This window comes from Cynara cardunculus (assembly GCF_001531365.2).
Source record: "Cynara cardunculus var. scolymus isolate 2C chromosome LG 6, CcrdV1, whole genome shotgun sequence".
Taxonomy (NCBI): Eukaryota; Viridiplantae; Streptophyta; class Magnoliopsida; order Asterales; family Asteraceae; genus Cynara; species Cynara cardunculus.
This window is the reverse complement of record NC_037533.1, coordinates 14,869,023-14,884,550: the sequence shown is the minus strand read 5'-3', so window position 1 is coordinate 14,884,550 and position 15,528 is coordinate 14,869,023. Positions and strand designations below refer to the sequence as shown.

Here is a 15,528-nt window from a genome sequence, read left to right as displayed (position 1 = left end):
AAAATAAATAAATTATAAACTTAATACAAAATATAATTATTAATCGATATGTATAATAATTATAAAAAATTAATATAATAATAATATTTAAAATATAAAGGTCAACATTTTGACCTCCAAATATAAAAGAACAAAATCTTTTTAATGTTATAATGATGGATGGAAGTATATAAATGGCCTTCATTTTATGTGTCTTTTAGTGTTTATAGCGGTGACTCAGAGTAAATTATGTAATGGTTCATAGGGCTGTAAATTATATAAATGGTTTATTTACCGTTCGTTTACATTCGTTTATGTTCGTTTATATATTAAATTTAATATACAATCTTTTATTTATTTACTTTGAATTCAAGTAATATTTATTTATGTTCGTTTAGCCCGTTCGTTTATGTTTGTTCGTTTACGTTCGTTTAACATGTTAATGAACGAACATAAACGAACACGAACACACCTTATTTCTAAACGAACGAACACGAACACAAAGATTTTCGTTCGTTTACCATTCGTGTTCGTTCGTTTGTTCGGTTAAGTTAAACAAACGAACATGAACAAGCATTCGTTCGGTTCGTTTACAGCCCTAATGGTCCATGTACTTCAGGTTTTTGTTTGGTTTTGGTCCTTATAATTTGTTTATCACAAAAATAAACCTATGATACAGGTTAAGTTTTCATTCGTCTTCTGTCCCTCCCACTAAGGGGTTGTTCGGTAGCAGCTTAATGAGTTGTATAACATGTATGGCTTATTCAGTAAGCTACACATAAGTGGTCGGAAATGGCTTAATGGCCAGCAAAGAGCTTATTCGCTCAGCCCACAAAGTAGAGTCATATATACTCAGCCCACCCTTTTCCCTCACTACCCTTGTGAAAAGCATGCTAGTATGCTACCTTTCTCCCTAAATCCATTCGTCCAACATCCTCCTCCTCCTCCGTAGATCTGTTGCTCTATCCTCCTCTTACTGCCCTCACCATCATCGTCTCTTTCCTGCTGCCCTCGATTTGTTGTGGATCTGTTTCCATTCCAAAACTTCAAGTATATACATGGAGATGAAACGGTAAACTTGATCTGCTCTTTCTCTGAAATCGATCAATCTTCTCTTTCTCAAATCGTGTTGCTCTTTCTCCTCTTTCTTAAAACGATCTGCCCTTTCCACTCTTCATCTCCGGAATCAATGAGTTTGGTGTTTCTATTCTTCTAAATTCTAAAATCAAGCGTGGAAAAGATCAACAAAAAGATCGATTTCTCCATAGTAATGGGTTTGGTATTGCTCGTATTAGTCGGTTAATTCATGGGGTAAAATGTAAATAACAAAAAAATGACCAATTGTAAAAGCTTTTATTCACAAAAATATAAACTAAGTAAAATAGTCATTTATAACATTTAAACTGTTTATTCAACACAACACATGAACAGAAAGTTATCTTATATCATACAGACAACTTTATTAATACAAACAACTTTATTCATACAAGTTTTAATAAAAAATGAACCGAACAACCCCTTAACTCTATCTATCATAATCCACTATGAAAGCAAAGTTGTCATATTACGACAGAAACATTAATTTGTTTTATGTTTTGTTCACTACATTGCCTTCCATTTCGAATGCCACGTTACATTTTATTTGGGTAAAATGACCATATTGCCATCGTGTAAAGAGATTTAATGCCTAAAAGTTTACAATCGTTAGTAGAAGGGACCAACAAACCAAAACTCATACCACATGGTTTTTTTTGTAACAAATGAGTTACAGAAAAACAGGTTTAATCAGTTGAGAACCTCGTATTTTGTGATAACTGTGAGAACTATTATCGTAAGCGTATTCATTAAAATATATATGTTTCACAATATGTTTGTCTCATATGTATTTGATTCACGATGTGAAACTTTAATTAGTTTTAATTTTTTTTTATCACAAACACATAAAAAAATTCACATTGTGAAACAAACACATTATGAAACAAATATATGCTAAAAAAATATATTATATACAAGCCGTAGATGAAAAAAAATCATGTGAAATAGCACATGTTACACCGGTTCTTATAGTGGCCACAATTTTATGTTGAAATAAAGACTCCCTGTACAGAAAAAACCAAAAAAAAACCTGGCCAGAGAAACCGTTTCCTAATTTACCCTAGATGTTAATTTAGGGATTGTTTGTTTACCTCTTAATAGTTCCATTAAGAGGCAACCTCTGAATCGTTAAGAGGTGAATCTTGTTTGGCAAAAAAAAAGTCTGTGTCTTAATTGTTCTAAAACCCTCTGAATGATTTGGTATACTGGATCTCCCTTAACCATTAAGAGCCCTAATTTCATTGTACACAATTACCAAACAATTATATTTCATTTTGCACTATATCATGATAGCCTCTTAATCATTCTGACCACTTAATCATTTTGCACCAAACCATTCAGCAATTGCCAAACAGCCCCTTAGAATGAAAATGTTGAGTTGAATTGGACCACTCTAAGGTAGGAATGATTTGGATTTAGTTTGTCTATGCACGATTTGGGTTGTGTTGGATTGATATTATAACGCAACCTAATTATCTGTGTTCGTAGATTTTAGGCATTAATCAAACTTTTTTTTAACAAAAATATAATAATTATATACGACAAATGAACTCAGAGACCTCTTTCATATTATCGTTCATTAAGAAATAATAATTAATAACAAAATTGTCGTTCGATAATCCCTCGATACCCTGTAAACCACATCCAATTCCCGACAGATTCCATAAAAAAGTTAATGTTCTGATAAATACTTTTACTCGTGCATTATGAGAAAAAAGATTAATTTAAAAATAAATAATATTTTAATATAATGTTGTCAGTAATTTATCAATAAACCGAACTTATGCAAATTACCAAACGGGCTATTGATGGAGACAAAAATAAAACAAAAAGGTTTAAAAGATTACAACAGAATCGTTCGACATTGCAAAGTTGTCGCTATCGATAATAGCGAAGATTACCAACTTACGTCCCTTTATTGATAATTTCTTGGTAACCAGTTACTTCCTGTGGCTAGTGAATTTTACATGGTCGGTTTTTGGATTTCCGGGCATTTGAATTTTACATAAATACCTTAGTTTCAGTTCGAGTTTGGATTCGGATTTCGGATAATTCGGATTTTATACAACCATATTTTTGAGGGACTTATGCTAAGAAAATTACACAAATGGTCCCTATGGTTCAGGCTTTTGTTTGATTTTGGTCCCTATGAGACGTTTATCGCAAAAAGAAACCTATTGGTACGAGTTTTCATTTGTCTTATGTCCCTCTTACGAACTCTGTCTATCTTAATCTGCTATGAAAGCAAAGTTGTCATATTACGACAAGAACATCAATTTGTTTTATGTTCTATTTACTACGTTGCCCTCATTTCTAATGCCACATTACATTTTATAGGGTAAAAAGACCATATTGCCATCAGGTAAGCGGATTTAATGTCTAAAAGTTAACAGTCGCTAGTAGAAGGGATCAAAATCCAAAGTCGTAACCATAAGAGTGGTGCCTGATTGGTTTGAGCTTGGCTCCAAAGGTCAAAAGTACTAGGAGGTCACAGGTTCAAATCCAAGGAGGAATAAAAATCCTTTTGTGGCCACGGAGGTTTAAATGCGGTGACTACGGGCAATCTGCAAAGCATGTGGTCGCTCTAGAATTAGTTGGCTCGCATAGCGGGTTAGATATCCAGGTTAATCAAAAAAAAAACCAAAGTCGTGCCACATGGTTTTTTTGTAATAAATAAATTATAGGAAAAAGATCATAAGTTATTCGTTTACATTATTTTTTCTATTCAAAACTATAATTTAATATATTGATTTACAAATATTTGTTTCACAGTGTTTTTGTTTCATATATATTTGATTAACAATGTGAAACTTTTTAGTTGTAACTTTTGTTTGATAAACACATAAAAAAATGTGCACATTGTGAAACAAATATATGTTAATCAATACACACTAAATTCAAACACTAGATGAAAAAGATCATGTAAAATATCACATGATGCTCCGATTTTCAAGTTATCACAATTTTATAGGTTCTTAAATAAAGATCCCAATATCCCCTCCCTGTAGGAAAAAAAAAACCAAACAAAACCTTGGCCCACAAAAACATTTCCATAATTTATTCTAAGGTGGAGTTTGTTTTTTAAGAGGTGTTGAAGTCTAAAGTCTGATTTCACTTCTGATTTATAAGAGGTGGTCCTAAAGTCTGAAATTTGGATCAATAAGATTGTTTGTTTTTACGTTTGAAGTCTGAAATCTGAATCGGTCAAACTAGTGCAAAAATATAAACAATAAATAGTTTTTTTTAAGTATAAAAGATGAATAGTTTTTTTCTAACAAATATATCTTCCAGCCCTCAGAATATGAACCATATGGTAGAAGGTGAATTATGATTAAGAGGCATTAAGATGTATTTATCACTTAAAATTTCAGATGACATTTAGAGCTTTTAAGCTCTTGTTTTAAAAATAAAACAAACGTTATTAATACCCAAATGTCTGAACGAATCAGACTTCAGAGGTATTGAAAAGTAATTTTGAAAAAACAAACAGGCCCTAAATGTTAATTTAGAATGAAAATACTGAATTAAACTTGACCACTCGTAAGGCAAGAATGATTTAGATTTAGCTTGTTTATACGGTTTGGGTTGGGTTGGATTGGGTTGGGTTGATATTAAAAGGTAACCTGATTATTTATGTTCGTAGATTTTAGACATAATTAGTCTTTTATTTGAAAATATATATAATATTTATACACAATAAATAAACTCACACACATTTTTCACATTCGGTTATTATAATTTAATTAAATGTCGATATTTTTTTATGAGTGATGATCATTTAGGTTCTTACACCCAACTATCGGTTGTTTTTCCTCCTTTTAACAACTTCTGACGTCGAATGATTAAATCAATCCATCGCTGATGACTCTCGCCACCAATTGAAGTAATGAGCCTCGCAAATCGCAATAGAGTCTAATGAAACGGGTCCAGAAGGTTAAAACACGGAATCCCATGATGAGAGGCGAGATATCAGATTTGAAGTTTTTGATCCAAGAAACTATCAAAAACCAAATCTTTATTAAATATATACTCCCGTCGTCCCAAAAGTAACTCTCGACGATAAAAATGACATACAATTTTGGAAATATGTAATTATTCCAATCTTTAATTAAGTAAATGACAATTTTACCCTTTAACAATGGAGATAATTTTTCTTCATCTCATAAATAGGCAGAATAGGTTTTTGGTGGTTGGGACCGGCCCGAGTATCATCCAATCAATTAAGGCATTTTCTCGTGGAGATCGGTCCAGATGAGAACCAGTTAAAGATTGTGGGTGGTTGGGACCGACTCGAGTACCATCCGATTAACCCGTTAGCCCATCGGGTGGAATTTTCACAAGAGTCCCGCGTTCAAATTTATCCGTACTCGGAAAACATTCCTTTACTTTTTAATGATGACCGTAGGATCAGTACGACTACGCAAACTAAGGACACATTTTATCCACAAAGATTATAGACTCAAATTGATCATGAACACAATGTTCTTCAAAAACCATCACATTTTGACAACTTGAACTGTGAAATCATGTTATTTGCCTTCAAATTGATACAAAAGGGAGTCACACCCCCCTTCACTTACAGTTAAATAGCATAAGATTCTTACCCTTTTACATACACATAAAACGATCGAGAAACTATCCGAGACAAAAAGCCGAACACGAAAACGGAATTTCCGAACCACGAAACACGATGTAAAAAACCCGCTACTTCGAGAACAACTGTCTGCATCGTCTTCCGGGCTTTATTCGCCTACCATCAAAAGCCTCCCCCAAAACAACTTCATTAACCAAATCTTTGAAGATCAATCGCTCGACCTCCAATGCGATAACCGGTAGTTCATCATCATAATCCGTCCAACTTTCTTCACTATTCAATACTTCTTCCCACACAACGCTTTTCATGCCATCATCTTCCTCCTCCAAACAGATAGATTCTCTCTTCTTCCCAATTTGCAGCTGTTCTATCTCGAAACACAATTCCCTCAGAAGCTTTTGCGCATTTAATGTCTTCTTGGTGAGCTTAAACGGCTTTCGTGACCATTTCTCGATAGAGGGTACAACTAAAGCCAACTTCCCTGCAAGAATCTCGTTAACAGTATCAAAAATAAGCTTCCTATGGAATTTTTCCTTTTTGAGCAGCTTTTCAGGTGTATCAGGATCTTGTTTTTGGAGATTGCGGAATTTGGTTTGTTCCAAAACAAGAAATAACTCGGGGTTAATTGGATGGCCGGAAGAGTGAAACTGGAAAGTTGTGAGGCTTGATCCGAGGTCTCTAAGAAGGAGCCCGGAAGCTAAGAGGATCTCGGAAATATAGCGGTCGTCGGGCTTTGTGTTTTCGCAGAGAGATGCAATGTAATCGGTGTGTGCTTCGTCGTGACTGGAGTTGAGGCGTGTAAGCTTTTGAACCAAATGCTCGATGTTTTGTAGCTTTTTGCGGTTAATCTCAGAAGTAACACTTAAAGATATTGAGTCATCGTCTTGTGCTTCCCATTGATCTTTAACGAATTTCTCGTTGGGGCCTTGAGTAGCATCATCTGTGATTCCACAATGGGGTTAGTTATACTGGGAAGAGGACATAACCTCTGGCAAATGATATATATATATATATATGCACACACATAAACAATGTAACCATGGTATGACATAAACATACATGTATATATATGTGTGTGTGTGTGTTTTGGATAACATAACAATTTTTTTGATGAAAACGGTGAGAACACTTCGTCTACCTTCATTTATGTATTTGTACCACCATGATTGAACCTTTCACAAATTCATGCATATGAAAATGATTGAAGGTATGTGAAGGCTCGTGAAGATGACCGAAGGTGGTGATATAGGTGATGAAGATAGATGAAGGCTCGTCTTTTTTGTGAGCCATCAGATTAAGGTAGATGAACGTCCACATTTTTTATGAGCCGTCACATCAAAAAGAAAACTCATCCAAAGGCTCAGAAGTTCTCATACCATTCTCACATACTCTCTCTATATATATCAAAAGCATATGATATATGAAGCAGAAGTAGACATAAGCAGGTGTTTTTATATGAATGTTCCAAAATACATCACCAAAAATTGAAAAAATACATGCTTGCATGATATAAATACTATGAACGGGTTTTTTGGGTAACGGTGGGTTTCCAGGCCAACTTACACGCACCAACTAATCCCCCAGGCGACCACAAATGGTAAATACCGTAAAGAGCTTTGTTTCTATATCTAGAGTGTAAAACAACATGACATAAACCCAAGTTGCCATGCTATTCCACTAGTATCACCATCATGTCATTGCTTATAAAGTTTATACTCCCTCTCTCCCAAAATAAGTGTCCAAATTTCTATTTTAGTTTATCCCAAAATAACTTTCCACTTTTAAAATTAATTATCTACTTTCCAATTCTACCCTTAGTTATAACATGGAAAAATCTGTTACTCCTATTATTAGAGGTAAAATTGTCATTTAATTAATTAAAATTGTAAGAATTACATATTTCTAAAATTGTGTCTTTTTCATCGCGGACATTTATTGTCTCAAGAAAACAAGTTATTAAATAAAGTTAACTACTTATTCTTTGCATCATAACAAAAAAGATTCCATATTTTTATTTCTTGGGTAGGCGTGGTTATCAAGGCCGGCTTACACACACCAAGTAATCCCCCGGGCGACCATGAATGGCCTGGAGTCAACGCGGGTGAACCTCCATGGCCCACAAGGGCTTTGGCAGCACCCAGATTCGAACTCAGGGAAGATAAGATTTTCAACCGGATTCAATATTATGATGTGGGAAGGGAGCTTGCATTAGATCCAAGAAGAATGAGAAGAAAACAACTCACCTTTCAGTGTCTTCAGCATATGTTTCACAGGTGAAGGGGAATCATCCATATAGACTGCATCATCAAGAACAGAAACTGGACTTGGATATTCCGGATCAACTGATTCATCCTCCCTCAACAGCAAACTTGATTTCTAGAGATAATGATAAATAGACAATAAGATATTGCAAAGTTGATGAATGTGATATAGAGCTCTAGAACAAAATCGGTTTTATAGGAAGCCAAATATGTCCAAGGACCTGTTTGTTAGCAGCTTAATGAGCTTAATGAAACTCATAACTTATTCGGTCAGCTATACATGATTGTTTGATGGTGACTTAATGATATAAAATGGCTTATTCAGTAAACTTTTAGATAGGAGCTTTATGCATAAAGCTATATTTTTTCCAAACCTGCCCCTCCCAATTAAAAAGCACGATCCTTCCATCTATTAAAAAACCTTCCCAATCTATACAGACATATAATTCACGCAGACAATTTTATTCATACAGGACTTGACGGAAAACCAACCAAACAACTCCTAAATGTCCTAACAGGCTGCTTTATAGGACCAAAGAATTGTGCGTCATATGTAGAAGTGTTAACAATAAGTTGATAAAATGTTTTTGGATATCTTAATAAGTTTTTAGGAAACTTTTGATATAAAGCATCCTATTAATCTTTTTATATGATATTATTATTGTTCTATAAAAAAATGTGTTCATAGGATACTACCCAAAAGTGTCCTATAAAAAAAGCTAATAAGACACTTGGTTCCAAAAGTCTCTTAAAAAACTTGTTAGGGCACTCGACTTTTACATATGATTCACAATTATGTCATCTTATAAAGCAGTGTATTAGCACATTTAGACATATTTGGCGTCCTATGAAACCGAATTTGTTGCAACGAAAGCACATGAAACTACCTCTTGTATTGAGCTAGGACTCTGCCTGTTATCAATTTCTTCAGAAAGTTCCGGAGAGTTGACCACTGTATCTATCTTTGAGACCATATCATAGTTAAATTCTTGAGTTTCTCTGTAACTAAGCTTCTTAGATTCGCTACCGACCTCACGGAATTGATCATCATTTTGCTGAATGTTTGAATATTTTGGCCGCCTTCTTCCGCCAGGGGAACTCAACTCCGACAGCTGCTTGGATGGCGGTTTTCTGGATTTACCAGATTCCGGCGGCGGTGTGGGCGGCCGAGATCTCCGCTCTAACTCAAGCCGCTTCGATTGTAATCTCGGGCTGATAGATCCCAAGCTCTTTCCTGAAGTGTTTTCTTTGGCAAACTGTTGTTGCTTTGTTGAAACTGGTGGAGTTCTTGTATGTCTTCCTCCGGATTTCATGTCGGTGATATTGGCGGCAGTTTGTCCACGTGCACTTTTAGGATTCGGGTCTCTTTCCGTTTTACTATTTGTGAAAATCTTTCTGGTATCAATCGGGAATTCTTCAATGTGCATTACCGATGAACCACCCATACCAGATCTTTCCACAAGTTTTGCTGGTTTCATGATGACAATTGGGGACTCATAAGCCCTCAAATGATTCGATCCCCTAGTGACCGATGGTGGGTTTTGGTGATCTCCCGACAATCTTCCACCACCGCCTAAAAACCGTTCATTTTGAGTGGTGATTGAATGTCTTTTGACCATATGTGTACCTTCCTTCCTGGCTTCCATTGACTGCATTGCTTCTAATATCCGTTTAAGAGCTCTAAGATCCTTCCCGGATTCAGTAAATTCAAGATGCTTCAGTCTTTTATCAACTTCACTGTAAACCGAAGAATACTGGCTATGAATCTTGGTTGGAGATTTCATACCTCGAGAACCGGGCTTCTGAGGACTTCGAGCACCATCCCGTTGTTTCCATGGTGCTGGTTCCATTGGAAATCTAGAAATCGGCTTCATGCCTGAATTCTTCCAGCATGGTGATGTTGGTTCCCTCAGTGAGCTTCTTGCAGAATTCTGCATTTTGATTGGTCCAAAAAAATCGGTTGCTTGGGAAGATTTCGACAATGAATTACCATCCTCGGCTGGGCCTGTTCTGATTGGGCCGACAACTGATTCTTTGTGGCTGGCTGACCCAGAATCGGGCAAAGTTTCCAAGCCCATCAACTTGGCTACAACACTAGGCGGACGGGCTTGAATCGGACCTCGGTCAACAGAAATGACACTATCAGTTTTCGGGTTTCTTGAAAAAGAGTTGAGACTACGTGTAGAACTCTCTCTGCTGTCTAAAGAAAGTCTCGGCAGCTCTTCCAGCTGCTTTGAGGTCATTGTTTTTGCATTATCTCGTGATTGAAACGACAAACGATTCGTTTCCCGCCCATCGTAAGAAAACCGAGGGCAATCTTTCGGTACTGAAAACGACGACCCATCTCTAAATTGGTAAGATTTTGATCTAGAAAGCTCTATAGGTTCGTTATAATACCAATGAGCATCATTTGACTCTCTATAGTTCACCAAATGCTCGGGTGCCTCATCTTTGGTTAAAGATTTATGCGAGAAGCCTCGAACTTCTCGGTACATTGAGTCCTTGACCACATCTCGAAGGTCAAGACCTTGACGACTCATCTGAGAGCCACACGATTGGCGTATTCCGGAATCCCGTGAAGGAGTTTCCGGAAACACAAGATGGTCTGGTTCCGGATGAGTTGTTCGATTAACATTATCCAAAGAAGAGAAAGAAGACGAACGAGACATCGATGAGAAAGAGTCTCGAGATGATTCTGTTGACGCCCTGTGCTTATCTTGAACAATCTTGTTTGTATGTTTTTCCTGAAATAACAAGTACTAGTTAGATTTCGGTAAATACAAGTACTCCCTCCGTCCAAAAATACAAGTCCAATGTGCACAAGAAAAGGCATATAGTTATAGAAATACATAATTATCACACTGTTTAATTAACTAAATGACAATTTTACCCTTAATAATAAAGACAGCAATAAATTTTCCCATCTCATAATTACGGTTAGAATCCATTTTGTTGCCCTCAAATAGTTAATTGTCACATCTGCTTCATTTTGCACTTGAAATTAGTTTTGTATACTCCTTCGTCCCAAGATAAGTGTCTAAATTTTTATTTTAGTTTGTTCCAAAATAAGTGTCAGATTTCAAGTCACATAAAAAACTAATACAACATTTTATTTCAAATGTGTCGTAAAAAATTTGTTAGGATATCCAAATATGTCCTAACATCCTATTGTAACACATTTATATAGGACACACAACTGTTTGGTCCTATAAAACAGTGTATTACGACATTTACACATCATAAAGCCGATTTTGGTGTGGTGACTACAATCAAGCAATTATGAGTTTCCAAATGTCTAGTGATGACAAACAGTGTTGACATGCTACCATAGAAAGGAATTTGAAACCAAATGCACGTACCACAATGTATGGTCGTTGGTATGAGCTACTTGACTCACTTTCAGGTGTTCCATTGTCAAATTGCGGACTACCTGCAAAAAGTAGAGTAAAGTTTGATGTCAAGAAGCATAAATAGCAATGGAGCTCATGAAAATAAATAAATGCAAATGGAAGGCGCTTGGATGTTGTTACCGTCGACTCAACATCATAATGAAACAAGATTTTCAAGAATTCGCATTAAAGATAATTGTATCTTTAATGAACAAATGGGTGACCAACAAAATCTGTGTATGCATCAACCCACATCGGGTGAATGCTTAGAGAACACTTTGCAGATTCCAACACGATAAAATAAGCAGTGTGAGAATATGGGGAACCCCATTAAATGACCTTCCAAAAAAGCCCTGTGAAAAGAGAAGGGGATTCCAATATATATGGAGGAAAAATGATTCAAGTGTAGCCGATGTGGGTGCTAGACAGTCGCATATAGTGCCAGAGTGTCGAGAGGGGGCTAAGCAGTACAAGAGGGGGTTAGACGAATACAGATTGTCTCAAAGTGTCAAGTCCCTAAAGAGAAGGGGGTTCCAACATATATGGAGGAGAAATGGTTCGTGTAAGCCGATGTGGGAGTCTAACACCCCCCCCCTCCAATGGAGGCTAGACGGGCACATATAGTGCCAAAATGTCGAGTTCATGAGGGGGCTAGACGAATACAGATTGCCGCAACATGTAGAACTTGTCTCTAATACCATGTCAAAGTATGTGGAACCCAATTAAAGTATTATCCAAAAAAGCCCTTTTGAAGAAAAGGGGATTCCAACATATACAGAGAAAATAGTCCAAGAATAGCCAATGTGGGACTCAAACAAACAGAAAAAGAAATACAAAAGCAATTATATGTGATATCAGTTACAAGTTTCCAAATTGATGCTACAGACATTTAGAAATTAATCAATGGATCACTTGTTCATCCTCTATAAACATCATTCCAGATCGCATAGTTGAATGGTATTAAACAAATTCTAGATTTCAATCTTTCAAATAATGGAAAAAGAATAAGTTCTAGCTAAATAAGTTGACTACCACCACCATATTGTTTGATTATAGAACCAATCTATCTATCAATCAGCAATATAAGTTTTGAGGGTTACCAGGTGGGAGTCTCTTGGGGCTGTGGCAGGAAAACCGCCTTCCGGCAACCATATTGTGGCGGTCGAAGAGCTGAAAAACACCTGTCATGCATCCTATTTGCTTTTGCAGATCTGGGTTGTCATCTGTTAGTGAATGTAAAAGTTTTGCAGCCATTTTTCTTCACTTTAATTCCTCAGCTGGGTGGTTTAGCAATCCCAGTGGCTATCACCCTTTCAACATACCAAGAAGCCTCAAGCGCCAATTAATCACAATGATGAAAAGATCATCAAATTTTTGAACAAGATTTGACTCATAATCACTGGAACCCAAAAGTTTTTAACTTTTTTCTTATCTGTTTCTCTCAGACAAAACCACAAACAGTTGGTAGACGAGGAAGGATTTCGAACCCTAATCCGATTTCAAACCCCCCAAAATCTCATAGATTTACAACTGATTCATTACTCTTATTCCTGCAATCTCAAAAACAAATCTCGAAAATCAGAAATCAAACAAAGGTTCCTAAATGTCCCTTACAGAACCCTACACCCCACCTAATCAGACTTCAGATCCAATAAGTTTCCGCCATTGCCCACCAAAGAACACGGAGAGATTTGCTAATGCGAACAAAAGCACAAAAACCAAGATAGCTTCTTCCCTTGTTTATCAAATGACAGAGTCAGAAAAAAAAGTAGACAAATCCCATAAGCAAAAATGAAAAAAGTTTTACAGCAGATAAGAACAAATTTCCATATGGATGTTCCAGAGAGATTGTAAATTATGTGGTGGGTTAGTTATGGTATTGAAAGAAGGTTTCAATGGAGGGATGTACGGAGAGTAATAAATAAAAACAATGGTGAAGCGTATTAGCAAATGTCTTTGTTCACACTTCCATGTGGGCAGTAGGGATGATTGTTTTGGTGTGGGTCTCGATTTGTCTGCATGAACATGTGAAGTGTCAGAGATGAGAGAGAAAGGAGAGAGAGGGAGACGCCATTAACATTAAAATCGTTCAACCTGCAAGAAGTCAAAGAACATTGCTTTCATTCCATTGGGTAACCAAGGGATGCCTCATAATATTATTTAAATAAAAAAAAACGATCTTTAACAGTGATTTGCTTTGATTTATTATTGAATGAATACCCAACAAAAATAGAAAAGCTTAACAACTTTCTAATATTATCGTTAAGTGTAGGGTTATTCATACAAGTTGGATTGATTGGGTTGAGGACATTTGAACAACTCAATTCAATGCTTGTGGTTTGAAAAAATACAGATTTGATATATATATATATATATATATATTTTATTAACCTGGATATCCAACCCGCTATGCGAACCGACTAATCCCAGGACGACCACCTGCTTTGCAGATAGCCCGGAGTCACCGCATTTGGACCTTCGTGGCCACAAGAGGATTTTTATTCCTCCTTTGATTTGAACTTGGTACCTCCTGATACTTTTAACATTTGGAGCCAAGCTCAAACCAACCAGGCACTACCCTTGTGGTTACAGATTTGATATTTGAATGTCAAATAAGGTATTTCATAAAAACATAATATTTCAGTACCATTGATTTAGTTTCGTTAACCGGTGATTAATGTGTATATGTTTAGGGTGTTATTCAGTAAGAAATCAATAGCAATTTATGTAAGAAGTGAATGGAAGGGTGTACGTGTATTCTTTTATTCTTTGTCTAAATAAAATTTAGCAGGTATTTTAACCTCTTTCATAAAAAAGTGAATTGGAGGGTATTTTGGTAATAAAAAAATTAAACGTATTTTCTAATAATGTCGATATTAAGCATATTTATTTATAGATCACAGAATAGGGATTCGATTTTCTCAAAGTTAAGTACGCATGGAAAATTTTAATAAAGAGATGTTCCCTTATATTCCTATATTGAACATACAGTATTTGTCGCAGATAGATAAGAGTCGTTGAATATTTGATCTTTTCTTATTAATCGAACTGCCCATAAAATCAGTATATCGGTTATCACATCTCCACATAGGATCATACGTTGGTCGTGTCTAAATAATTGCATACTGCTTTGATGGGTGTAGTAATGCGCAATAATGAAAGTGGATGGAATAAAGACCAGAAGAGCATATTGTTTTCTGGATACTAACGGTTTAGAAAATTCCAGATTTTATTCTCCATTCACAGCTACAAAAGAGTTAAACTTTTTGATGGACCCATATTCGTGAGTTGCTAGCGAGTCAAACTCGGGATTGCTTGCTCGAGGCCATGAAAGAGTAAAAACTCTTTGATTGATCCTTTAATGTCGTATGTGTTTTTTAGTGATTTATCGTCATCCAGCCTCGTTTTTTACTCCAAGATATGTCATTTGATCGGTTTCTTCATGTGGTAATAGAAATAGGTTTGTTAATTCATGAAAATAACTAACGTATTTACGCATATCTTGAAGCCTGATATACATATAGAAAGAAAGAGGAGGGAGGTTTAAACAAGAATAATACCATAATAAGAAAACACGAAAACAACTAAATCATGTACAAAATCACATGTGATTTTAAACTAACAGTTAACACAAAGGTGTACAAGCAACGTGTTGCGGCTAATCACATGTGAATTTACACGTGCTTTTAGTGTAAAATCACATGTGATTCGACTGTTTTCTTATTCTTTTATTTAGTTATTCGTTTCGTCTAGTTTTATTATTATTATTATTATTTATTTGTTTTGATTATTTACTTTGGGGTGTAAAGTAGGAATCATAAAGAAGGAAACAATAATATTTAGGTGTGATTTTTAAAGAAAATACAACTAGACCACACAATTATTCACCTACTTAATTTATATTTATTAAATGCATTTTATGGTTATAATATTCTTGGTTTATTAATTAATATTTATTTATTTAGAAGGACTTGGTGTTTTGTTATATTGACATTAAGACCTCAATTTAACCATGATGTTGGTACATGTTTATATGCAATTAAATTTATTTTAATAACTATTGAGTATTTATTTTCTTCACAATAAATGCTTTTTATTTCATTTATATGTATGCATATATTATTCATGTGTGAATGAATTTTCAAACTACTATCTATGTTTACATAGAGAGAATGGAGTTTAGTAGAAAATCTATAAAAAAAAATTAAAT

General features: G+C 35.4%; 1 protein-coding gene across 1 annotated transcript; it reads right to left on the bottom strand.

Annotated features, from left to right (window-relative positions):
- Window positions 1–5,540: 5,540 nt before the first annotated feature.
- On the bottom strand, window positions 5,541–12,671 carry LOC112514490 (protein LONGIFOLIA 1-like). The gene is made up of 5 exons (XM_025120986.1): window positions 12,419–12,671; window positions 11,289–11,359; window positions 8,817–10,673; window positions 7,912–8,044; window positions 5,541–6,608 (listed from the first exon to the last, which is right to left on the bottom strand). The coding sequence occupies exons 1-5, from the start codon at window positions 12,570–12,572 to the stop codon at window positions 5,779–5,781; spliced, it is 3,045 nt and encodes a 1,014-aa protein (XP_024976754.1). The 5' UTR covers window positions 12,573–12,671; the 3' UTR covers window positions 5,541–5,778.
- Window positions 12,672–15,528: the final 2,857 nt, after the last annotated feature.

Coding starts and splice junctions, on each gene's coding strand:
- LOC112514490 (XM_025120986.1), bottom strand. CDS start 12,572: ATGGCTGCAAAACTTTTACATTCACTAACAGATGACAACCCAGATCTG. Junction 10,674..11,288: donor ACCAACGACCATACATTGTG/GTACGTGCATTT, acceptor TTGTTATTTCAG/GAAAAACATACAAACAAGAT. Junction 6,609..7,911: donor TATGCTGAAGACACTGAAAG/GTGAGTTGTTTT, acceptor GTGGAATCACAG/ATGATGCTACTCAAGGCCCC.